General features: G+C 41.6%; 1 protein-coding gene across 1 annotated transcript in view; it reads right to left on the bottom strand.

The window, feature by feature from the left end:
• Nucleotides 1–26,948, bottom strand: part of lancl1 (LanC antibiotic synthetase component C-like 1 (bacterial)) — a 93,577-nt gene extending 66,629 nt beyond the window's left edge. Inside the window, exons 1-2 of the mRNA XM_073046357.1 lie at nt 26,721–26,948; nt 8,783–8,900 (exon numbers count right to left, since the gene is read on the bottom strand). Coding sequence (XP_072902458.1) covers nt 8,783–8,900; nt 26,721–26,804 — 202 coding nt within the window. The 5' untranslated portion in view covers nt 26,805–26,948. The remainder of the gene's footprint in view (nt 1–8,782; nt 8,901–26,720) is intronic.
• Nucleotides 26,949–27,946: the final 998 nt, after the last annotated feature.

The following is a 27,946-nucleotide window of genomic DNA, read 5'->3' as shown; positions in this document are numbered from 1 at the left end:
GGGGGTCTGCTTCATCGAGCACCTCCACTCCGTCTGCCACAACAGACAGGATCTCCCGGTTGCCACCCACTTCAAATCTGCTTCACATTCCCATTCAGATATGTCCATACATGGCCTCCTCCACTGGCATGATGAGGCCAAACTCATGTTGGAGGAGCAACACCTCATATACTGTCTGGGTAGACTCCAGCCCCTTGGCATGAACATTGAATTCTCGAACTTCCAGTAATTCCCTCCTTTTCCCTTCCCCCATCCCAGTTTCACTCTGCCTCCTCCTCCAGCTACCTATCACCTCTCTGGTTCTGCCTTCTTCTACTACACATAGTGCTTTCCCCTTACATTCTTTCACCACCTTTCCTGCCTATCCCCTCCCTGCTTCCCCTTCCCTACCCCTTGCTCTTCCTCTTATTGGTTTTTCACCTGGCACCTCCCAGCCTTCTTCCCACCCTCCCCCTACCTTCTTTATAGGGCCCCTGCCCCCTTCCTCTTCAGTCCTGACGAAGGGTCTCAGCCCAAAACGTTGACTGTTCATTTCCACGGATGCTGCCCTGACCTGCTGAGTTCCTCCATCTTGTCGTAAGAGGATAGTGATGGACGGGTGCATTTCTGACTGGAAATTTACAATAAGTGGTGCACCATAGAAATGAAAGTCAGAACCTTTATTCTTGTGGTAAATGGCCTGGATGAGAATGCAGGGTGTATGATTAGCAAGTCTGCATATGACACATAAATTGGTGGAGTATTAGACAGCAAAGAAAGTTGTTTAAGTATATAGCAGGACACTGGAAAGTTGGGTGGAGTGACGGCAGATGGAAATTAATCCAGATATGTGTAGTAATGTAGGTTCCAGAATCAAATTCTGGTAGGATATTTAGAATAAATGGCAGCATGCAAACAATGTTAGAATACAACCAGTGTATTGTGGTTGACAGGGGTACCATCTAGAAGATTCACTGAAGCAGCTCATGAAAACAACTTTGACAACACCCAAATTGATGACCTCAATCATCTGGAAGGGTGTAGGAAGCTGGCACAAGAATTTCTCTGCCTTTGTCCCCTTCCCACACTGCATGCTGTTCAGACTTAAAAGTATATAGCAATTGAGACATTTTCACTGGTTATAAGTCCTGAAATTGCTAACACACACATTACTGGTGCCCCTTCACCAGGTAGACTGCAGTAGTTTAAACAGCTGGCATAACAGTGCCTTAAAGATACAGTGGATGCACAGTAATTCCTAGTCTTGCTGCTGTTGTTGAGTTCTGCAGCTGAATAAGAATTAGTTTCTGGAGGAAAAGAAGTAGTAGAGCAATACAAAGGCCCAATTTTAACAAGTACAAAGAGGCCTGGAAATTATTGTTGAAAAATTCCAACAAACAAAAATAGAATTTGTAAACATTTGGAAAGACAGGGGTTGTTCAGGGATAGTGAGTATGGCTTTGTGTGTCAGGGAATCCTGTCTCACTGTTGGATTGAGTTGTTTAAGAAGTTACGAAAAAGATTGACTGAAGGACTTCAGTAAGGCATCTGATAAGGTCCTACATGGTAGGCTGGTCCAGAAAGTTAATGAGCATGGCAAACTAGTTTATAGGGAATTTGTGTTATGTCCCAAGGTACAGTGAAAATCTTGTCTGCATACTGTTCATACACATCAATTCATTATACATGTGCATTGAGGTAATACAGGTAAAATAACAGAGTGCAGCAGCTACAAAGAAAGTGCAGTGCAGGCAAACAATATTGTGCAGATTCATAATGAGGTAGATTTTAAGGTCAGGAGTCCATCTTATCATAGTAGGGAACCATTCAATAGTCTTACAATTGTGGAATTCAAGCTGTCCTTCTAGGCTTTTGTACCTTCTGCCTGATGGGAGGGAGAAGAGAGAAGGTGGGGTCTTTGATAATTCTGGCTGCTTCACCAAGGCAGAAAGGAATGTATACATAGTCTATAGAGGGAAGACCGGTGTTCTGGTACAGTTTTTTGCAGAGATTGGATTTACAGTTGGATTCTATCGAATCCCCATGACTATTGCTCCGCCTGACTTCACACTACCCTTCTAAGGCTCAGAGCTGACCACAGTGCTATTGGTTTGGCTGCTGCTGCCTTGCCCAGATAGGTCATCCCCCTCAGAAGTATCCAAAGGGGTATACCAGTTGCTGAAGGGAATGACCACAGAGGAACCCTGCCCCGACTTCCTTCTCCCTTTACCTCTCTTGGTGTTCACCCACCTACTCCCCAAATTCTGCACTCTGGGTGTAACCACTTGTCAAAAGTTGAATCTATCAATTGCTCTGCCTCCCAGATGATCCTAAGTTCATCTAACTCCAGCTCCAGCTCCTTAATGCTATCTTTCATGAGCTGGAGTTGGGTACACTTCCTGCAGATGTTATCAGAGAGACTATCAGGTTCCATGAATTCTCACATCCTCGAGGAGCATCCCACTGCCATATCTGCCATCCTGCTTGCACTGTACAATGGGCAACCAAGACCAGATCTCCTAACCTGTGTTTTTGGCCTCAGCCCCTTCTCGCTGAAGCCTCTTGGGTCAAAGCCTGACACTCCTACTCTCACTGTTGGCCTACTTCCAACAATGACTGTCCCGTTTGCCCCTTCCGTACTTTTATTTAATTCGAAGTACTTTGCTCCCGCTGCTGATTGGGTCCCCGTAATGTCCAAATGCCTGTGAAGCTCTCCTTTTATACAAGCTTTGTCAACCTACAAGTAACCTTTTTGAAATGTTCTGCTCCTGAAGCTGACTGGGCCTCCGGAATGTTGTCTAAAAACCCATTTAGTAGACACTCTACAAATTTTTCCTCCTGTAACCTAGCACCAACCTGATTTTCTTAATTGACCTGCATATTGAAATCCCCCAGGACTATTGTAACATTGCCCTTTTTACATGCATTTTCTATCTTGGATTGCAATTTCCAGACCACATCTTTACTCCCGTTGGGAGGTCTGGATATAACTCCAATTAGGTCTTTTTTACCCTTGCAGTTCCTTAACTCTACTAACAATGATTCTACACCTCCAATCCTATGTTACCTCTTTCTAAGGTGATTTGATTTATTTTTTTTCACAACAGAGCCCCCTCACCAACCCCTCTGCCTACCTCTTCAATATAAAGTTTCCTTGGAAATTAAGCTCCCAGCTATGATCTTCTTGCAGCCATGATTTTGAGATGCCTACATCACATATGCCAATATTAATTGTGCTATTAGCTCATCTACCTTATTCTGTATATTGCTTGTATTCAAAAATAACACATTCTGTCCTGCATTAATCCTTTTCAATGTAGTCCACCTTTTACATTGCAACTCATCCTGATCATCACAATTTTAGCCATCATCAGACTCTCCTTACTAGCAGTCTCCACTACACATTGCCTGTTTGTAACCAACCACCCCATCCTCAGCACTATCATTCCTATTCCCAATCCCCCCAGCCAAATGGTCCCCCTCACATTCAGTTGTAACCCATCCCTTTGTACAGGTTGTACCTTCCTGAGAAGAGATCCCAATGATCCATAAATCTGAACCCCTGGACCCTGCACCAGTTCACTAGCCACACATTCATCTGCCAAATCATCACCCTATTCTCACCCTCACTGGTACGTGGTACGAGAATTAATCCAAAGATTATTACCCAGGAGGACCTGCATATCAGTTTTCTATATAGCTCCCTAAAATCTCTCTTCAGGACCTCTTCACCTTTCCTGAGTCATTGGTGCCATATGTACCAAGACTTCTGCGTGCTTTAGAATGCTGTGGACCCAAACCGAAACATCTCTGATCTTGGCACCTAGGAGGTAAATACCATCTAGGTGTTTCTATCGCGCCCACAGAATCTTTCCTCTGTTGCTCTGACTATCGATCTCCAATCACCACTGCAGTCCTCTTCATCTCTATTCTCTTCGGCACCAGACTCGGTGCCAGAGACCCAGTCGCTGCAGCTACCACCCCCCCCCCCCCACCCCCCGCCCTGGTAGGTCATCTCCCTCAACAGTATTCAAAGTGATATACTTATTCTTGAGGGGAATGTCCACACAGGTACATTGAACTGGCCACCCACTTCCCTTCCTTCTCCTGACAGTCACCCAGTTACCTGCCTCCTACAACTTAGGGTGGTCAACTCCCTATAGCTCCAATTGACCACTTCCTCAATCTCCTGTATAAGCCAAAGCTCATTGAGCTACAGGTCCAGTTCCTTAACACATTCTCTGAAGAGCTGCAGCTTGGTGCAAAGTTACTTTTAACTTTGATGATGAAAATCTAGCCCCAGAATGCTGTTTTTGTTACCCTGCACACATTATACTATGGTACGTAATCATCTTTTACTGTTAAGTACATATATGTAATGAACAAGTGTAAAACAAAGACTGCTTACTGGTAGCATATAAATTCAGAGTCTGAAAAGATAGTGATCCCAAGCTATCTCATTATGTATTCCAAAATCCAAAACACTTCCAGCTCCAAGCATTTCGGATAAGAGGTACTCAATCTGAATGGTTCCCCAGTATGATAAAATGGACTCACAATCTATCTCATTGTGACCTTCATCCTTATTGTCTACCCACATTGTACTTTCTCTATACTCCAGCACATTGTTCTGCAGTCAGCTAGTGTTTTACCATGTATACCTCAATGCACTATGGCAATGAATGCAAGACAGGTTTTTCACTGTACTGTACCTAAATATGCAAGACAAGTTCTTCACTGAACGTAGGTACATGCAACAATAGTAAATGAATTTCCCAACTTAAGTCTTGACACAGGTGCAGAAATTAACTGGAGTGGTACCAGAATGGTACTGTCGTTGGCAGTTCTGAATTCTTGAACTGGGAGTCGTGGTGAAAGCTTAAAATACAGCACTGAACCCCAGTAAGAACAAAACGTGTTTGAGATAGGGAAAGGTTTTGCATTTCATCTGCTTTCATAGATGGTATTTGCTTTTATTTTATAGGAGTAATAAACAGATAAAACAATTTAAATAATTCACTGTTTCTGCCGTGCAAACACAGTATTTAACTATTGGCAAACAGCTAATGATCTACAGAACTGAAAATCAGTGTCCTAATATCTTTGAGCAACTTCCATACTTTAAAACTATAAGCCTAGTGTGTAACCATTGTTTAGTGAATGGCTGTTGATTAATGTCCTCACAAACCAATTCCAAGGTTATAAGAATTAATAGATAAGAACTAGTCACATGCTATTCGGCCACCAATTTTGATTGCAAATGAAACTATAGCAAATAAAAAAATGACAAAAACATTCTCAACTCTTGATCAAACTACACTACTTCCAACAAATCCCCTCAAGCCCAGTCAATGTGTGTTGTCATCACTACTGCCTTCACCAAGGTTATTGATGTTTACTGGTATTTTTCCATATAAAGACAATCAATAAAACCTCAAAATCAGCAACTCCAAAGAAACACTAATGCAAACAGCAATGAGGGCAAACAAATTGTGATGTTCCTAAACATATACACTACACCTGGAAATCAGTTCTAGAAAATGACAATATTCAGTAGAAATCCACACAGCCCAGTGATGCACGTTCATGCAGCCAAGCTGATGAAGAAATCAGCAGCCAAGTTACACATACTTCACCACAGCCTCTTACAAACATGTGTTACAACTCCACTGGAAGATCTTGGTTTGAGACAATGTTCATCAGCTTTCAAATGTTATTGCTGTTTTTGCTATATCCATATTTTTAGCTCATCTTGACTTTATTTTGGAATTATCTCACATTATTCTTTACTTTATCTTCCAGTCAAGATGGCACCAGCATAAAACACTCCCTTAGACAACATTTTTCAGATAACAAACGAAAATATCTTTTTTACTCTTTTACATCTGTTTTTAGCCTTAAATGTGCTTCTGGGACTGTTAGAGCCCATGATTTACAGTTTGGAGATCATTTGAGTGATCCAGCACTTTGCTGTCTCCAAGAAGATTCCTGGAAGCGAGCACTTGCATAGTCTTGACACAAAGAAACTTCGAGATGAGGTGCAACCAAATGTTTTAGACTCCATTTCGTTGGTTAAAGCATCTATTAATCACCAATTCAAGTATCGATGAAGATTGAGACATTGAGATGAATGCCGAAGGCAAGCAAGAGTTTCAACGCCAACTGCCTGCCTTTTGATTGTTGTTGGAGAAGGAATCTATGAGTGACCTATTGCTGTGTGGCTCGTTGAGGCAGGCAGGTAGGCCTCCCTGCCTCATGCGGCATCCTTCTCTTTTGATGAATGTCAGTGATATTGGAGGATGGTATTTTGGTTCTGCATTTATGGACTGGACTATTGGGTTTATGCACTGTGGACTTCTTTCAGACTTACAGTTTTTAATATTCTGTGTTCTTTTAAAATCACTCTTTCCTTTTCCATTTTGTTGTGCGAGGGGAGGGTGTTTGGGGGTTGATGTTCTGTTTGTTTTGTGCAGGGAAGGGGGTTTTGGGGGAGGGGTTGATGATCAGGATGCCATTCTTTTTTGTATGGGGGGTGCGAGTCTGAATAATTTTCATGTTCTTTGTTTTGTGGCTATCTGGAGAATACAAATTTCAGACCTGTATATGGAATACATGCTTTAGGATAAATGAACATTTGAACTTCAGTCTATCTTCAGACAAAAACCTATCCAGATGCCTGTTGAATATGCAGTATTTATACCAAGAAAGAAATTGATAGGTCTATCATCAGGGTCAAATCCTGTTATGTAGGACACCGTTAAACTAGAATATGTATCAGGTAATACAAAGCTTAGGTTTTAAACATAAATTGATATAGATTTATGGCTGTATTTAAAACGGTAGCTTTCACAACCTCAGGGTATCCTAAAATTGTTTCATTACTCAATGAAGTACTTTTGAAGTATGGTCATAGTTGCAAAGCAGACACAGCAGCTAACTTACATGCTGAAAGTAAACACAACAATAATACAACAAATAAAAAAACAAACCACTTGTGGAACTCAATGATTTTGGAGGGAAATGGACAGTCGACAATTTGGGTTCAGACCCTTCATCGGAACTTAAGTGGTAATATAGTGAAAATAATATAATCATTGTACAAGAGGTGTCTCATCTCTCTTTCAAAACAGTGCACAGGAACTTCTATCTCCTCCTCTTTCTCCCATGGTCCCTTCTCCTTTCCTATTATTCCTTCTTCTTCAGCCCTTTACCTTTTCCACCCATCACCTCCCAGATTCTCACTTCTTCTCCCTCCTGCACCCACCTACTTTCTCCCCCTTGCCTGGTTTCACCTACCAGCTTGTACTCCTCCCCTCCCTCCCTGCCTTTCCTTTCAAGTCCTGATAAAGGGTCTTGGTCTCCATTCCTCTCCAAAGATACTGCCTGACCTGCTGAGTTCCTCCAGCATTGTGTGTGTGTTACTTTGGATTTCCAACATCTGCAGAATTTGTGCTTGTGTATGAATAGCTTAATATCTCATGTGAAAGGTGTCAACTATGTAGCACACGCTGTGGAGCATGCCACTCAAGACTCAATTTCAAATGCAACTTGGACTTCTCAACCATAGAACCATAGAACACTACAGCACAGTACAGGCCCTTCCTTCAGCCCTCCATGTTGTGCTGACCATATAATCCTTAAAAAAAAGTACTAAACCCACAGTACCCCATATCCCTCCATTTTTCTTTCATCCATGTGCCTGTCCAAGAGGCTCTTAAATACCCCTAATGTTTTAGCCTCCACCACCATCCCTGGCAAGTCATTCCAGGGACTTACAACCCTCTGTGTAAAAAACTTACCCCGATGTCTCCCCTAAACTTCCCTCCCTTAATTTTGTACATATGCCCTCTGGTGTTTGCTATTGGTGCCCTGGGAAACAGGTACTGACTATCCACCCTATCTATGCCTCTCATAATCTTGTAGACCTCTATCAAGTCCCCTCTCGTTCTTCTACACTCCAAAGAGAAAAGTCCCAGTTCTGCTAACCTTGCTTCATATGACTTGTTCTCCAATCCAGGCAACATCCTGGTAAATCACCTCTGCATAGCTTCCACATCCTTCCTATAATGAGGTGACCAGAACTGAACACAATACTCTAAGTGCAGTCTCACCAGAGATTTGTAGAGTTGCAACATGACCTCACTACTCTTGAATTCAATCCCCCGTGTTAATGAAGCCTAGCATCCCATAGGCCTTCTTAACTACCCTATCAACCTGTGCAGCGACCTTGAGGAATGTATGGATTTGAACCCCAAGGTCCCTTTGTTCATCCACACTCTTAAGTAACTGACCATTAATCCTGTACTCAGTCTTCTGCTTTGTCCTTCCAAAATGCATCACCTCACACTTGTCTGGATTGAACTCCATCTACCATTTTTCTGCCCAACTCTGCAGCCTGTCTATATCATCTTGTAACCTTTGACCACCTATAGCTCCATCCACAACTCATCCAATCTTTGTGTCATCTGCAAACTTACTCACCCATCCTTCCACCTTTACATCCAGGTCATTTATAAAAATCACAAATAGCAAGGGTCCCAGGACAGATTCCTGTGGCACTCCACTAGTCACCGACCTCCAGGCAGAATACTTTCTTCCTTTAAGCCAATTTTTTATCCAATCTTTTATCCAATTTTTTCTCACTCAGAAGGCTACCGACTAACCAGTTTATTCCAGAACTACTTATATTAAATAGTTGTCTGTATCTCTAACACCTTCTCATGTGTAATATTATGTGTTCTCTACCTTAGGACAATATAATTTACGTATGTAATTATTTTCAGATATTCAGTGCTCACAGTACCTGCCCATCCAGTGTAGGTGCTGCAATCAGTTTGATCAGCTTTTAAAAGCCCATTTTCCATATACTGCAGAAAATCACTGATCTTGCTCTGCAGATGTTGAATGAAGCTGCTGGTTAACTGTAAAGAGTTAATAAAAGGAGATTTTTTTTCAAAGATTAGATCACCAGAAAAGAAAGCACACAACTTATTCAGGTATCTTCATCTGTTCTGCTCTTAACGAAGTTCCAAATAAAAAGCCTAGCTTCATAAATCTCCAACCATAACAGAATCCCTCATCTAGTAGACTATGCTTCAATCAATAGAAGTATCTTTTACAGTTTATCTATCAGCTTATCTTATCTATTAATCCTTCCATAATCAGGGATCTGTAAATTATCTATTTCATGTGGTCTCTATACTTCTTACCATTTTACCATTTACTGTGTGTGGAAAGTTTGAGCTCTCCAAATAGATAGATAGATAGATAGATAGATACTTTATTCATCCCCATGGGGAAATTCAACGTTTTTCCAATGTCCCATACACTTGTTGTAGCAAAACTAATTACATACAATACTTAACTCAGTAAAAAATATGATATGCATCTAAATCACTATCTCAAAAAGCATTAATAATAGCTTTTAAAAAGTTCTTAAGTCCTGGCGGTTGAATTGTAAAGCCTAATGGCATTGGGGAGTATTGACCTCTTCATCCTGTCAGAGGAGCATTGCATCGACAGTAACCTGTCGCTGAAACTGCTTCTCTGTCTCTGGATGGTGCTATGTAGAGGATGTTCAGAGTTAGATGATTCACCTTACACTTCACTGAAAGCTCCTTTGCCAAGTTTTAGTCTCTTAACTAGTTTAATATTAGTAGTATACACAATTTTAAAAAAATCCTTTTTTCATTGGATGGCGATGGCCTTCCTGAACAGCTGCAGTCAGTCCTGCCGACCTTCTCACCGCTACAGAAAGCAATCTTCAGAAGATTCAGTTCACTGCAGACAATACCAAGGAATACTGAATGCATGGGTACATCAACGACTAGATGGTTGAACTGTAGTACAGCCTCTACTACTAATCCTGACTATTCATTCCAAGCTCTTATCTCTCTCCGTATAAAAAAATGAGCCAGTAACATCTCTCCTAAACTTTCCTTGGTTATAGTTCTGTATAAAACAGCCACATCTCCAGCTTACCGGTTTCAGTGCAACCTGAACAACGGCAGGTCCCTCAGAATGTTAAGAATTGCCAAGGTATGTCTTGTTCACAATTGAGCTGCATGTTCTATTCCCAAAACTTAATCAAGGAGTCAGCGTATCACACTGCATGGAAAAGGCCCATTTGCACCACTATATCTGTACTTAACAGCGGGCACCCATCCATATTAATCCCATCTTTCAGCACTTGGTGGAAAGCCTTCAATGCCCAGATCATTTAAGTGCCTGTCTAGACACATCTTAACTGCTGTCAGTGACTATTTCCACACTTCCTCTGCAGTGCACTCCAGATACATACCACTCTTTAGGTGACAAAATTCCCTCTCAGATCCCCTCTAAATCTCTTATCCCTGACCCAAAATCTATATCCTCTAGTTTTATCTATCTTTGATAAAGAAGATTTCCTGCAGTGATCCTCTGATCACAAGAAATGAATCAGTCTACTCTCAATCATTAAATGTGTCATCAACAATATTATGAGTATAGATAGGTTAAATACAAGTAGGTTTTTTCTACTGAGGTTGGATGAGACTAGAACGAAAGGTCATGGGTTAATGGTGAAACATGAGGGGGAACTTCTTCACTCAGAGAGTGGTGAGTGTGTGGAACGAGCTGCCAGCGGAGGTGGGGGATACAGAATCAATTGTAGCATTTAAGGAAAGCTTGGATAAGTACTTAGATGGGAGAGGGGTGGAGGGCTATGGTCCATGTGCAGGTTGATGGGACTAGGTAGAATAACAGCTTGGGCTTGTTTCTGTGCTGTAGCTCTCTATGACTTAATCAAGAAACACTTACTTATAAAATAACTGACCCGCATATGCTTAGTTGGGTTTTGGCAGAATTACTTAGCTTTAGACATCACAAGCCTTTACCAGAGAAGATACGCGGGCTGTTTTTTTTAAAACTACACAGAGTTGTGTGTACCTGGAATGTTCTGCCATACTTAGTAATGGGTGCAAATATGAGAGGGGCATATTAACACTGCAGGAAAAAGGTTTAGTTTTAGAACACAGAATAGTCTAGCACAGTATGGGATCTTCTGCAACAATAATGTGCTGACATATACAGTACAGTGCCTATAAAAAGTATTCACCCTCTCCCTTTGGAAGTTTTCATGTTTTACTATTTTGCAACATTGAATCACAGTGGATTTAATTTGGCTTTTTTTTTAAAACATTGATCAACAGAAAAACTGATCTCTATAAAATAATCTAGAACATTTACAAATATAAAACACAAAATAATTGATTGCATAAGCATTCACCCCATCCCCCCCCCCCTTAATATGACACAGCACATCATCACTGGTGCAGCCAATTGGTTTTAGATGCCAAATAGTTAGTTAAATGGAGATTTGTTTTTTGAGACCTGTGTGCAATCAAGGTGTTTCAATGGATTGTAGTAAAAATACCTGTATCTGGAAGGTCCAACTACGGGTGAGTCAGTGTCCTGGCAAAAACTACACCTTGAAGGCAAAATAACACTTCAAGCAACTCTGTGAAAAGGTTATTGGAAACCACAAGTCAGTAGATGGATACAAGAAAATTTCTAAGTCTTTGAATATCCCTTGGAGTACAGTTAAGGCAATCATCAAGAAATGGAAAAAATATGGCACAGGTGTAAATCTGCATAGAGCAGGCTGTGCTCAAAAACTGAGTGACCATGCAAGAAGGGGACCAGTGAGGGAGGCCACCAAGGCACCTATGACAACTCTGGAGGAGTTGCAAGCTTCAGTGACTGAGATGGGAGAGACTGTGCATACAACAACTGTTGCCCGGGTGCTTCACCAGTCGCAGCTTCATGGGAGAATGGCAAAGAGAAAGCCACTGTTGAAATAAACTCACATGAAATCCCAACTACAGTATGCCAGAAGACATGTGGGAGACTCTGAAGTCAGCTGGAAGAAGGTTCTATGGTCTGAGGAACTAAATATTGAGCTTTTTGGTCATCAGATTAAACACTATATTTGGTGTAAGCCAAGCAACGCACATCATCCAAAATGCATCATCCCTACCGTGAAGCATGGTGTGGGGATGCTGCGCTGCAGCAGGCCCTGGAAGGCTTCTAAAGGTAGAGGGTAAAATGAATGCAGCAAAATACAGGTAAATCCTGGAGGAAAACCTGATGCAATCTGCAAGAGAACTATGACTTGGGAGAAGATTTGTTTTCCAGCAAGACACTGACCCCAAGTATAAAGCCAAACCTACAGAGAAATGGCTTAAAAACAACACAGTTAATGTCTTGGAGTGGCCAAGTCAGAGTCAAGACCTCAATCCAATTGAGAATTTGTGGCTGGACTTGTAAAGGACTGTTCACTCATGATCCCCATGCAATCTAAGTTGAGCAGTTTTATAAAGAAGAATGGGGAAAAATTGCAGTATCCAGATGTGCAAAGCTGATAGAGACCTATCCACACAAGGCTTAAGGCTGTAATTACTGCCAAAGGTACATTTACTAAATACTGACTTGAAGGGGTTGAATATTTATGCAATAATTATTTTGTGTTTTATATTTGTAATTAATTTAGATCACTTTGTAGAGATCAGTTTTCACTTTGCCACGAAAGAGTCTTTTTCTTTTGATCAGTGTCAAAAAAGCCAAATTAAATCCACTGTGATTCAATGTTGTAAAACAATAAAAACTTGAAAACTTTCAAAGAGGGTGAATACTTTTTATAAGCACTGTATAAACCTACTCCATGATCAATCTAACTCCTCCCTCCGACATAGCCCATGACCCTCCATTTTACTTTCATCCATGTACCTATGTAAATCTCTTAAATATCCCTACTCTATCAGCCTCTACCACCAACCCCAACAGTTCATTCCAGGCACTTACTATTTTTCTGTGTATAAAAATCTGCCCATGACATCTCCCCTAAACTTTCCTCCAGTAAGCTTAAAAGGATATCAATTACTACCCTAAGAAAAGTCGCTGGCTGTCCACCCTGTTCATGCTTCTTATAGTCTTATACATCTCTATCGTCGCTTCTCATCTTTTCAAAGCGAAAAGCCCTAGCTCAAGCAACCTTTCCATATTAGACATGTTCTCTATCTGAGCAGCATTCTGTTAAATCTCCTTTGCACCCTCTCTAAACCTTCCACATCTTTTCATAATGGGGAGATCAGAACTAAACACAATACTCCATGTGTGCCCTAATCAGAGTTTCATAGAGCTGAAATATTACATTGCAGACCTTGAACTCAATCCCATAAGTAATGAAGGTCAACACACCATTATGCTTTCTTAAACATCCTATTAACAACTTGTGCAACAACTTTGAGGAGTCTATAGATGTGTAATTCCCAAGACCTCTCTGGTTCTCCACACTGCTAAGAATCCTGTTAGTAGCCACCCTGTACTCTGCCTTTAAGTTCGACCTTCCAAGGCAAATCACTTCACGCTTTTCCAGACTGAATTCCATCTGTTACTTCTCAGCCCAGCTCTGCATCCCCTCAATGTCCTGTTGTAACCTATGACAACTTTCTATGCTATCATCAATACCATCAGTATTTGTGTCATGTGCAAACTGACTAACCCACCCTCTATTTCCTTGCCCAAGTCACCTAATAGAAATCACAATCTGCAGTGGTTCCACAACAGATCCCTATGGAACACCACTAGTCGCTGACCTCCAGACAGAATACATTCCATCTATTATCACACTTCGTATTCTGTAAGCAAGCCAATTCTGTATCCACACAGCCAAGTTTCCATGAATCCATTTATACCACATTGACTGCTCTACTTTTAACATTTTGTTTTGTCACTTCCTTGAAAAGAATTGATCAGGTCTTGAGGCACAACCTTCATCTCACAAAGCCATGCTGATTATCCCTAATGAGACTTTAGTTCTCCACAAGGTTGTAAATCCTGCCCCTAAGAATCCTTTTCATTAGTTGGCAATCGCTGATATAAGATTCATTGGTCTATGACTGCCAGGACTATTCCTACTCCCTTTCCTGAACAAAGAAATAACATTTGCCATCTTCTGGTACTACTCCTGTGGCCACAAAGATCATCATCAATGCCTCAACAGCCTCTTCCTTCAATTTCTGTAATAACCCAAGGTAATATCCTGTCTGACACTTTCTCTTTCTTATCCTCAACACCTTCCAGCATATCAGTCTGTTCTACACTGACCTCACATCTGTCAAGGTCCCTCTCCCTGGTAAACAATGAAGCAAAGTATTCACTTAGGATTTTCCCTACATCGTCTGCCTCCAAGCCTTTATCTTTGAGCAGCCCTACCTTACTCTAGTCATCCTCCTGTTCTTCACATATGTATAGAATACCTTGGGGTTTCCTTAGTCCTATTCACGTACTCTTCTAGCTCTGCCAACTCACTTCTTAAGCTCCTTCCTGGCTACCTTATAACTTACAAGAACCCCATCTGGTTTTTTCTTCCCAGACCTTAAGTATACTTCCTTCTTCCTTGTAACCAAATATTCCATCTGTCCTGTCAACTACACACTAGCATCCTTCCCGTCTCAATGGAACAAACCTATCCAGAACCCCATACAAGTGCTCCCTTAACAATCTCCACATTTTCACTGTGTATTTCCCTGAAATCTGTTCCCAATATGTTTCAAAAGTCCTGCCTAATATCATTGTAATTATCACTCCTAAAATTAAGTACTTTCTCATACTTATTGCTCCTGCCTTTGTTTATGCCAAAGGCCAGGGAGATGTTGTCACTATTTCCAAAATGCTCGCCCACCAACAGATCTGTCACCTGATCAGGTTCATTATCTAGTACTAGATCCAGTAAGGCCTCTCCTCTAGTCAGCCTGTACACATACTATGTCAGGAATCCTTCCTGGACAAACTAACACATTCTGCCCCAACTAAAACCAATGCACTAAGGAAGAGTCAGTTAGGGAAGTTGGAGTCTTCCATGCTAACAACAGTTATTTTTGCACATTTCTAAAATCTGCCTATTACCTACTCTTCAGTATCCTGTTGCATTTGGACGTTCAATAGAGTATCCCCAACACAGTGATTGGTCCCTTCCTGTTTCTAACTACCCACCGACACTGAATCAATAGATAATTATGCTACAATATCCAACCTTTCTGCAGTTGTGATACTATCCCTGATTATCAATGTCACTTTTTCCCTTCTTTTACCTCGATGTCTAAGCTCCCGAATATCAAGCAGCCAATCCTGCCCTGCATCAGCCAGGTCTTGGTAATGGCTACAACATCATAATTCTATGTACTGATTCTTGCTGTAAGTTCATCATCCTTGTTCTTAGTACTTCTCGGGTTAAAGTAAACACATTTCAACTCATCCAACAGACTGCATTTATGCCTTATCTACTGCCTATCCTTCCTCAATTACTCTGCACATTGTATTCTTGTAGAATTCTTAAGTTTTGTGAATATAGCAGATATTAATTCACACAAGCTGTCATCAGTTGTTAATGTTAATTGCAAGCAATAATTAGTTAAAAGGATAGCTTTGAAAACAAACAGCACTGTCTACAGAGAACAGGCCCACAGCACAGGGCTGGCTGCTCAAGAGCTGAAGTTGTCACTAGGCACATCAAACACGGTCACAGATATAGGTGATTAATCAATACTTTGGTTATTTGTGGACTCAGAGAGTCGGCCCTCACAACATTAATTTTGGGTGTCTGGGATCTTTCTCCCCAAAAGCTTTTAGGCCATTTGTGTGAATGACTTTATCCCAGCTAAAGAGTTTGAACATTCAAAGATGACGCCCATTGTAGATATGTAACTCAAAGAAAGCACTGGCAACCCAAAATATTGGAAGTATACAATGCTATTGTAACTATTGAAATTGTATTGAATCTCCTATAAAAAAATGTGCTGCACTTTGTGTTTAAGGGACCCTACCGAGAGGGTCTCCAGAAGAATATCTAATTATCCTGCTGTATAAGTCTTTCTGTCACCAGCTTCACTGTCTCGCAGTCACAACATGCATCTACTGTACATTTACACCAACTGCTCCATCATCTGACCTAATGCCCTGGTTCCTAAAACCCTGCCAATCTCATTTAAAGCCTACCCAACAGTTTTAGCAAACCCGCCTGCAAGGACGTTGAGCCCTCTCAAGTTCAGGTATAAGTCATCCCTTTTGTACAGGTCATACCTTACCCAGATGAGAACTTGATGATCCACAAATCTGACAGCCTGTACTAACTCTTCAGACATGCATTCATCTACCAAATCATCCTATTCTTACCATCACTGCCAAGCGGCACAGGCAGTAATCCAATGATTACTACCCTTGAGGTACTGCATTTTAGCTTCTTCCTATTGCTCCATATTTACTTTTAGGCTCTTTAGTTAAGCACTTAATTATTAGTTTAATTAGCTTAGCATAATAGACCAAAGAACCTGTCTGTGACCTGCTCCTCCATGTTTCAGAGAATGATTATTTTTGTCATCAGGCATTGCTGCAGAATGAAACCAAGAATCTTGGTAAAACTGAAATAAATGGGTCACAAGGGAAAATGTTCTAATATGGATACAGCCCAGTCCATTACAGGAAAAGCCCTCTCCATCACTGAGCACATCTCAATGGAGCGCTGCCACAAGAAAGCTGCATCCATCATCAAGGACCCACACCATCCAGGCCATATTCTCTTCTTGCTGCTGCCACCATTGGGAATGAGGTACAAGAGCTCTGGGCCCCAGAGTCATCATGGATAACTTCATTCACCTCAACTCTGAACAGATTCCACAATTTATGGACTCACTTTCAAGGACTTTACAACTCATGTTATCAACATTATTTATATATTTACTTATTTAACATTATTATTTGTTTTTTTTATTTGCAGAGCTTGTCTTTTGCACATTGGTTGCTTGTCACTGTGTGTAGTTTTTCATTAATATTATTTTATTTCTTTGTTCTACTGAGAATACCTCTGAGAAAATGGATGGTGACATACATGCGCTTTGATAATAAATTTACTTTGTCATTGTAGTCATTTACTTTGACAAATGTCAAAGTAAATTTACTTTGTCAATGTAGTCATTGTTGGAAAATAGCTTGCTCAATGGAAGATTGTTGTAACTGCTGAAGGACTATTATCTTGGGCACAGCCATCTACAGTTACTTCATCATCGACTTTCATGGGGTACCTGCTGATGACTGCATGATGTTCAATTCCATTCACAACTTCTCAACAAGTGACTCAGTCCATGCCTACATACTGCAAGACACAGATAACATTCATTCATGGGCAAAAATGACTGCTTCCAACAAATAAGTATCTTACTCCCTATTCTTGACATTTAATGGTAATACTATCACCAGGTATCTTGGGGCTCTCTACTGACTACAGCTCAAGCTACAAGTACTGTGTCTACAAGAATAGTCAAAGGCTGATGTCCTGCACTGAGTGGATCACCTCCTAACACGCCAAAGATGCAAATAATCGAATTATAGAGGAAAATCTTTTCCCTCTCACCTGAAACTTATGCCTTTTAGCTTAGGCTCCCCTCTACTGGAAAAATGAGGCCAAAGTAAATTTGTTACCCAAGTATGGATATGTCACCACCTTGAGATTCATTTTCTTGTAGGCATTCACGGTAAAACAAAGAAGCACAAAAGAACTGATTAAAACACACTAAGATAAAGAAAACTAATTTTAAAAAATCACAATAAAAATAAATACACAAGATAACTTATATACTGTACATACTTTGTATGTACATAAAATGATAGTAGGTTCAGGAATGTCTGTACATAAGGTGACTCTGACAGGAAATGATAAAGAAGGTGGTGATTTTGAGTCTGGTGGTTTTGGCATGAATAATAAGTAGCCTACTTCCTGATGGGAGTGGGACAAACAGAACATGAGCAGGGTGGATGGGTTCCTTCATGACATTGCTGGCCCCTTTCCAGCACATTTCTGTATATATGTCCTTGATGGCCGGCAGGCTGGTGCCGGTGATGCATTGGGCAGTTTCCATACCATGCAGTGTTACAGTATGTTAGGATGGTCTCTACTGTACATCTGGAGCATTGGTGTGTTTCCTCAGAAAGTAGAAGCATTGTGAGCTTTCTTGATTGCGTAGGTTGCATTCTGGGATTTTGAAAGGTCGTATGAGATGTGCACTCCCAGGAGTTTGAAACTGCTTGCAGTTTCCACTTCTGTAAATGGGTGTGTGAGTGGTGTGTGTCCTCCTGAAGTCGATAACCATCTCCTTTGTCTTGCTGACACTAAGGAAGAAGTTATTTGCATGGCACTAGGTATCAAGCTCATCTACCTTCTCTCTGTAGCTATCTCATTGTAGTTGGTGATGCGCCCTACTACTGTTGAACTTGACAATATGATTATTCGAGTGTTTGGCCGTGTAGTCCTGTGTGAGCAGAGCGTACAGCAATGGACTCAGCACACAACCCTGGGGATCACCTGTGTTTAGGATGACAGGGAGGGAAGGAATGGTGTGCATCCTGTCTATCTGAGGTCTGTTGGTTAGGAAGTCCAACACCCAGTTGCACAGTGGCGTATTTACATCAAGGAGTTTTGTTCACTTGTATTGAATGCTGAATTGAAATCTAGAAACAATATTCTGACACAAGTGTCCTTGTTTTCTAGGTGTATCAGGGTCAAGTGCATGACAGATGCTATGGCATCTGTTGCAGAGTGGCTCTGTTGATAGGCATATTGTTAAGTGTGCAGTGTGGCAAAAATTGAGTTTTTTTTTATGTGTGTCATTACCATCCTCTGGTTCCTTAAGGTTGTTATAGCCAGGAGTGGCAGTGGGGATAAGCTCCTACTACATATTAAATGTTCCCAATGGCATGCATCACAAATAGCCTCTGAAGACCAAGTCCAGCTCCAGGCCTTCATGTGTGGCTTAGCTACTAAGCCCGGCAGAACCATTTCTACTGACAGGAGAAGGGAAAAGATGGGTTACTGGCACCTTAAAACCAGTTGCTTCAGGCCGTTGGGCTCATCAGCCATGGATAGCAGCTCATCTAGGTAAAGGAGATCTCTGATCTCAAACATCTGCTGTCTTGCAGCTATACCTACTCATGGGAAAGGCTTTGGGAGTAAACACCAAGGAAAAATCTGGAGCTGGTGTCCCTAAGGCAGTCCTACGTTAAGTTCAATGCTGACTGGCTACTCCTGTGACGCTGCTGGAGCCAAATTGTATCAGTCTCTGCCATTACTTTAGATTCATCAGCTGTGTGCAGAGGGAGAGCCTGTTTCATAGAAAACAGCTTTCTATCCACATCACACTGTCTTGGCTTGTGCATCATGTAGACGGCTGGGGCACAATGTCTACCGTCAACCCTGACTAACGAAGGGTCTCACCAGCCATTCAAAGCACTTCATGATGATTGGTGTCAGTGCCACCAGATGCTAGTCATTTAGTTCTGAAGGTGTAGAGTTCTTTGGTACAGAGATGTTAGTGGCTTTTGAAACATATGAGGTCAGCAGCCTAGATAAGTGAAGTGTTGAATATGTCTGCGAAGACATTAGTGAGTTGGTGTGCATACTCACTGAGTACTCAGCCAGAGATGCTGTCTGGCATGCCAGCCTTATTGGGGTTGACTCTGTGCAGAGTTCTTCTCACATCTGCTGCTGTTTCAGAAAGTGGCTGCTCACTGGAAAGGGAGGGCAGCATTCGTGGCTAGTGTTGTGTTGCATGCCTCGAAGCATGCATAAAAGTTATTTAGAGTGTCAGGGAGGGTGGTGTCACTAGTACAGTTGATGCTTTTTTTTCTCCCATTGTCAGTAATGCTCTTGATGCCTAGTTACATATGCCGAGGCTTGTTATCGGATAGGTGTTTCGGAAGTTTTGTGCATAGGTGATCTTTGCCCTCCTGATGCCCAAGTTGAGGGTTCCCCTGGCTGTTCTGTCTCCAGACTTGAAGGCACTATCCCAGCACACCTCAGCATTCAGCAGGGCTTCTGGTTGGCCATGAGATGACTGTACTTGAGGAACTAATGCCGTCTACACACTTACAAATGCAGCCGGTTACAGATGAGGTATATCCTTCAAGGCCTGTGTCTTCCCTGTTTCTGGCAGAGCCTCTTTGAACATCTGCCAGCTAGTCCATCCAAAACAATCCTGAAGCATAGAGATTACCTCATTAGGCCATACAGTGATGTTGCTCTAACTGGTTTATCCACTTTCAGCAGCGGTTGGTATGCTAGGATTAACATTATGGAGATGTGGTCAGAAAGGTCAAGATGAGGGCATGGGATGGCTTTGTAAGTATCATGTCTGTTTGTTCCCCTAATGGTCACGGTGATGTTTTGGTAGAATTTGGGTGAAAATATCCTGCAGGTTAACATGACTGAAGTCTCCTTTAATTATGGTCATGAAGTCTCTCTTCAATTATGAAGAGAGCGTCGAGATGCTTGCTTTGTAGAGAGCTGACAATGCTGTAAAGCTCTACTAGTGTGTCCTTGGCATTTACGCTTGGGGGAATGTAGACAGCAGGAAAATCTCTGTGCAGGTAATTTGTCTAGCATTTAATTGTAAGATGTTCAAATGCCACAGAACAGTGACTGTTAACTACAGATGAGTTTGTGCATCAACCAATAAATAATACTGAGAACATGAGTTGTAGAACCTTGAAAGTGAATCAATAGATTGTGGAATCAGCTTAGAGTTGAGATTACTTAGGTTATCCACACTGGTTCAGGAGCCCAATGGTTGAGGAGAAAAAGACTGTAAGGATTCATCTTATCTATGTCCCTCATGATTAATCTACTCCTTTAAGGTTAGCCCTCAGCTTCCGTTACCCTAGGGAAACAGACCGAGACTATCCAGCTCTCTTCATAATACAGGCCCTACAATCCTCTGCGCACCCTTTCCAACTTAACAACATCATTTCCATAGGTGAATGACCAGAACCAAATGCAATACTCCCAAGTGTGGTTTCAGCTGTGACTTCTGTAGCTGTAACATGACATCTCAACTTCTGTACTCAAAGCCATGATTGTGAAGACAAGCGTGTCAAATGCCTGTCAACCTGCGTCTCCACTTTCAATGACCCGTAATTTACTGTGCAAATCCTCTGCCATGTTTAACTTACCAAAGTACATCTTGCACTTGTCAGAGATAAATTCCAACTACTATGTTTGGCCCACTTCTACAGTTGACCTGGATACTCTTGTAATCTTAGATAACCCTCTTCACTGTCTCCTATACCACCAAATATTGTTGTCATCTGCGAACTTACTAGACAAGGCCAACTACACTCTCATCTAGATTGTTAATATAGATGACAAACAGCAGTGGACCCAGCAGAAATTCTTCAAGCATGCCACTACTCACAGGCTTCCAATCTGAAAAAATCAACTGTCCACTTCCACCAAGCCAATTTTGTATCCAATTGGCGAGCCCAACTTGGATCCATGTGTTCTAATCTGCCAAACTATCCTACCACGAGACCTCATCAGAGACTGCAAAAGTCAACATAATTCATATACACTGTTGTGCCCTTGTCAAATGTTTTTATCACCTCTTCAAAAAAAAATCTTCCACCAAATATGACATGATTTTCCACGCACAAAGCCATTCTATCTCTAATCTACCCTAGTCTTCCCAATGCTGGTCCACTCTGTCCCTCAAAAAACCAAAAACACCTCCAGCAACTCTCTCGCCACTTCTGTCAGGTCCACTGGTGTTTAGTTCCATGGCCCTTTTTAAATAAAAGTGAAATATTAACCATCCTTCAGTCTTCTGATACCTCGCCCATGGCAAAAGATGATGCAAATTTTTGCAAGGGGCCATGCAATTTCTCCCCCAACTTCTCATAATGTCTAAGGATACACCTAATTGGGTTCTGGGTATTCATCCACCCAAAGATGCTTTAAGAACAACCAGTACTTTCTCTTTTATAACGTGGACATGTTCCAAGACATCACCATTCATTTCCCTTAAGTCTTTAGCTTCCAAGACCTTCTCCATGGTAGATAAAGATCAGCAATATTTATTTTAAATGGAGTCTTGCTGTAATATAGAATGGAAATAGACCATTTAACCCCAATTTTCCATTCAGACCAAGGTGTTCACTAACATCAGTCCCATTTGCCCTATATCCGTCAAAAACCTTCTTATCCAATGTCTTTTAAATGTTATCTTGTTCATCTTATTTGGCTCCACACAGAGATGGCCACATTGACCCTGAATGGGACTTATTCCTTCCCTAGTCACCCTCTAGGCTGCGGCTTCCCTAGTAGGCTACGGTCAATTATGGATAACTCTGAACATCCTCTACATAGCACCATCCAGAGACAGAGAAGCAGTTTCAGCGACAGGTTACTATCGATGCAATGCTCCTCTGACAGGATGAAGAGGTCAATACTCCCCAATGCCATTAGGCTTTACAATTCTACCGCCAGGACTTAAGAACTTTTTAAAAGCTATTATTAATGCTTTTTGAGATAGTGATTTAGATGCATATCATATTTTTTACTGAGTTAAGTATTGTATGTAATTAGTTTTGCTACAACAAGTGTATGGAACATTGGAAAAAAAGTTGAATTTCCCCATGGGGATGAATAAAGTATCTATCTATCTATCTCTCAATATCATTGTAAAATCTCTTCACATTCTCCTTTACTTTATATGCCAAAGCTATCTCATATCTCTTTCTGTCCTCCTAATTTCCCCTTCTGGTGTACTCCTTATAGTCATTATAAGACTTGCTTGATCACAGCTGCCTAGACCCATAATGCAGCTCCTCGTTTTTCCTGGCCAAGGCCTCAATATCAATCCCAGTGCTCCCAAATTCTGCCAGTCTCTCTATCTACTCCACCAGGAACATGCTGTCTCTGAACTCTCCATGTCTCAATGCTAAAAGCCTCCCACTTGCCAGACATCTCCTTACCTACAAACAGCCAGTCTGAATCAACTTTTGCATGATCCTGTCAAATGTCTTCATAATTTGCCTTGCTCCAGTTTAGGACTTTACCTCATGAACTACTCTTATCTTTTTCCATAACTATTTTAAAAACTAATCAAATTATGGTTGTTGGTCCCAAACTACTCTCCTACTTACACTCATTCATGTATCTTACTTCATTCCCAAAAGGAGGTGCAGGCTTCCCGCTCTCTAGTAGGGCTATCTACATATTGTTGGAGAAAACTCTCCCAGATAAATTTAACAAATTCCACCCCATCCAGTCTCTTTGCACAAAGGCATTCTTAACCAATATGAGCGACGTTAAAATCACCTTCCATTACAACCCTTTCATTCTTAGACATCTGTAATCTCTACATGTTTTGCCTAATCTAATTCCCTCAGACTGTTGGGGGTTGACATGGGTTATAACAGAACCACATCAAAGTGATCATACTCTCTCCCAGAAAGAAAACCAGAAATATTCTTAACTGAAGAAGTTCAGCACCATTTGAGACAAAGCAGCCTGCATAATTAATACTACACTCTCTAACTTCAATATTCATTCTCTCCACCCATAAATGCACTAGGCCACTCCTACACTGCTTCCAAAACCTTACCCATGAAGACAAGGGCAGCAGGCATGAAGAAATACCACCAGCTGCATGTTCCCCTCCAAGACCTGTGTCATCCTCACTTCGAAATGTATTGTCCTTAATGTCCTGGATCTACGCTAGCATAGCATGACTATTACAGTTCAGGGCGTTAGAGTTCAATTCCAGCACCATCTCCATGAACGTCCTTCCCGTGAAGCATGTGGGTCTCATCTGGGTATTCAGTTTCCTCCCATGTTCCACAGATTAGTAGGTTAATTGGTCATTGTAAATTGCCCTGTGATTAGGCTAGGGTTAAATAGGTGTGTTGCTGGGTGGCACAGCTTATTAGGCTGGATGGGCCTGTTCTGCGCTGTATCTGTAAAAAAAATTCCACTTCAGATACTATGGAAGTATCTTTAGCAGAAAGCCTGCAGCAGTTCGCAGGTATTCTTACCACCATCTTCTAGAAGCATTTAGGGATGGAATACATACACTGAAAATTTTACGAACTAGAAAAGAAATTCCACTGTTTTTGGGTGGAACTCCTGGATTTAGACCATTAGATAGCAGCAGTAGCATGCCTTTGTAGGTCAGGATAGCATACGAGTTTGAGAACTCACTGGTGCTCCTATGTCTGACATCACTAACTCATCCTAAAAAAAATCATTTCACATTAAAGACTCAATCCCTCATCTTCAGTTAAACTGATTTTATATTACTAAAATAATCTTTAAAAAGTACCTAGACCATTTCCTTGCTAGATTGTAACACTGTGAAAAATTCAAAAATAAAATGTTTTTAACGAAACCCAATTTCCCTCGGGATCAATAAAGTATGTCTGTCTGTCTGATTGTCTGTATTGCATTCAAAAAACATCAAAATTAATTTTGGGAATTTGTTTCAAGTTCTCCAAAGGAGTGCCTCTGGGACACACCAGTAGTGCATGCAGAGTCTATTTTTGGCAGAATATTTCTGAAGATTGTAGGTTTAGAATTGCACAATATTTTACAAAGACTGGTTCATTTTGTTAAATCTGTGCCAGAAAGAAAAACTCTTGATTTATTAAGTGCCATTCCAACTTAAGATACTTCCTATCATTCAGCAGAAAATAATGTGGCTGACAGGCACTCTATCTCCCACCTTCAATATTTATTCGATATGGCTGTGGCATTATCTACAAGGTGCATAGCAACCCTTGTGACTGCACCTTTGAAACCCGCAACATTTACCACCTTAAAGGATAAAGGAAGCCACAAAATACTCAATCTCAAGTCCAAATACTTGTGAGTACTCACTGAGCCAAAACTCTACCCCTCATTTTTTGCAGTTTTAAATCTTTCTTGCTGCAATTTTGCACTTCACGTCCAACAGTGGAATAGACCCAATCTTCTGAATTTTTGGAAAACTGATCAGCCTATGGCAACCACAATTTAGAACCCCAATTACCCAAACTCCAGCAGTTATTCTGTGGTACACAGATGGCAATTGTGTTTGGGTATGCCCAGTTTGCAATTCCAAGCCAACGTAGCCTCATTCACTAAAGCATGTGGAAGGATGGACCTTGAACTTAACATTTGAAAGATGAAGATCCTTTGTCCCCAATATGTTACTGATTTCTTTTACTTCCTTCCTTGCATGGACTCTTGGACCATCAGTATTTTGCGAAAGGTTTTTATGTCTCTTTCTTTAATTTAGCGTTATCTTTCCATTCGCATACTAAGTCCTGTCAATGTTGAGGATGGTGATGTTCTCAGAGCCTGCACTCCTGTTAATTGTCTAAATGTTGCCGCTGTTCACAAATGGATGTGACAAGACACAGAGCTTAATCTGTACAGTTAGTTGTGCACATTCTACTATATGTCATGCTCACAGTTCAGCATACATGTTGTCTTGGGTTGCAGCTCCACCATGTTGGTTAGCATTTCATTTGCAGGTGTTGCTTCCAGTTTTCTCACATGTCAATCGCATTTTTGAACTACGCTCCTAAACTGTGAAATTCAATACCTGAAGCTACAAGGGATGCAGACTAGGATGACAATTTTAAACACCAGCTCAAAACTTATTTCTTTAACCTTCTTTTTAACTAACATCTTTTTGTTTTTTATTTCCAGAGGTTTTTTTTATACTTAATTTTTATGGTTGTACTTTTATCCCATTGTAAAACATTTCAAACTACATGGTCTTTATGAAAATTGGTCTATAAAGTTATTATATATTAAATATAGAAGTTTGTAGATAAATACAAATATAAAATGGAACTGATTCCCCAAAATTCTTGATGATTATGTACAAATTTTGTCTCCAACATCAACTTCCCTTAGTTCCCATGGGCTTTTAGTGTTTTGGTCATTGCGCAATTTGGACTTTGCTAAAAATTCACACTTTGGGGTCAATTCACAAGGTTTTGATATAATTACAACTATAAGGAGACACACAATTAGTACAAAATTTTTACGTTTTAATAACAGGATCCCCACTTATTGACATTTTCACCAACCATTTATCAATTATCATATTGCTGTGGATGCAGCATGAGCAAATGTCAATGATAAAATTGATCACTGTCTTCAAATGTGGCAGCACCAACTTTGGCTGATGAGGATAAGGATATCTGAAGATGAAGAGATCAGACTCAGCTCAAAGCTTGTGGTCTTCTTGGATGCACCTTGCAGCACTGGAAAGGCATCACCGTTGTCTCCTCAAAAAAAAGTTACACAATAGATAAGCAGCACACAAAAAAGGCTGGAGGAACTCAAGTCAGACAGCATCTATTTCTTGTTGAAACCCTTCAATCAGGACAGGTCTTAGTGAAGGATCACGGCCAGAAACACTGACTGTTCATTTACCCCCACAGATGCTGCCTGACCTGCTAAATTCCTCCAACATTTTGTGTGTGTTGTTTCAGATAGCTGAGCAGGCCTGGGAACCCAAGCATCCATGGGTCAAGTTCCAGCCCAGGCCCAGATCCAGATCCAGATCCAACCCGTAGTTATTCAGGTCCCCCTCTTTCCCAGGCCAGCCTAGTTCTTTCACCCTGGACTACCCCCGCCCGGTCCTGCCCCCTCCTCTCCAGAGGAGATTCCTCTGCATCCTACTGACCAGCCGTCCCTCCCAGACTTAGACTCAGGCCCATCACGACACAGAAAAACCTCAATCAAAAATCCAATTCACATCTCTCCCAGCACCCGACTACACCCTCTCGCATCACCGGGGCTACGTCCTTACCACCCCCCCCCCCCCCCTCCCCATCCTCATCTCCCAGACTGCAGCTTCTAGGACCCTGTCTCCCACACTCACATGTCCTGCGGAGTCGAACAGTTTTTCGGTAGATGCTGGGCCCTCATAGTCCAAATAGGGGTTTTTGAAGAACCGCGAATCCATCCCTCAATCAGTTTGATGGGGCCTTAAACTTCAATCAAGTTCGGGGTTCGCACAGTGCAGACAACCCACTAGGCCTCGGTAACCACAGCAACCAGCTCCAACCGCCCAAAGCGCACCAACGCAGATTGTCGATCACATCGACGGCCCCGCCCACCGCTGGGCTGTCACAAATAACCTACCCCTTAACCTCGGGCAGCTGCCAATCAGAAGGCGAGGTCTTTTGTTAACGCAGGGATTATAGGCAGAATCTACTGTCAGTCACAGCAATCCCACCGCCTTATCGGCGCTACGAAACTCCTGTCAGAAAATTGGCGGAAGCACCGCTGCAGGCTAGAGAAAATCTGCAGATGCTGGAAATCCAAACAACACACACTAAATGTTCGAGGAACTCAGCAGGCCAGGCAGTATCTACCCTTATTTTACCACGGCTATCAGCTGTCGCAGCAGAGCAGGTGATGTGCTTCATAAGGTAACTTTTGGAAACCATAGGGACCCATCGTGCAGGGCGCAGAAAAGAAGGGAATATGTCTATAATTCACTGGCGAGGTAGGGTGTGATGTTCAGTTGTCAAATATGTTCAGGACACTGAACATACTTCTACTTCTATCATGTCCCCAATCATCCTGTTTTTCCCCTCTTCCACCTAAACCATCTGCCCATCACTCACACTACTCCATCCACTGATTCCTTTCACCACCTCCCTCCCTTGATTCCATGCTCCATTTGCCTTTCCATCGTCTGTAGTCCCCTGGAAACAAAAGAGACTGCAGATGCTAGAAATCTGGAGCAACACACCAAGGAGCTAGAGAAATTAATTGGGTCAGGCGGCATCTAAGGGGAGAAATGAACAGTCAATGTTTCGGGCCAGGACCAGTCACAGATCACACCCGATATTATTCCCATTCTCCCCCTCCCCTCTTCACCTGCAAAATTTTGTTCCATCCTTTCTTGACACCTTTTTGGTACTGCCTAATTACTGTACCTCTTCCATTGCAGTACAAGTGAAGGGTCCTGATCCAAAAAAAAATGACTAATTCCCTTCATAGATGCTACCTGACCTGCTGAGTTCCCCCAATTTCTTTGTGTATGTGCAGCCCTTTATGCCGTTATTTCCACTCTCCCCTCTTCCATCTGCCTCCTCA

Source organism: Hemitrygon akajei, chromosome 5, assembly GCF_048418815.1.
Source record: "Hemitrygon akajei chromosome 5, sHemAka1.3, whole genome shotgun sequence".
NCBI lineage: Eukaryota > Metazoa > Chordata > Chondrichthyes > Myliobatiformes > Dasyatidae > Hemitrygon > Hemitrygon akajei.
The sequence above is the reverse complement of the archived record's forward strand: the minus strand, read 5'-3'. Positions and strand labels throughout refer to the sequence as shown.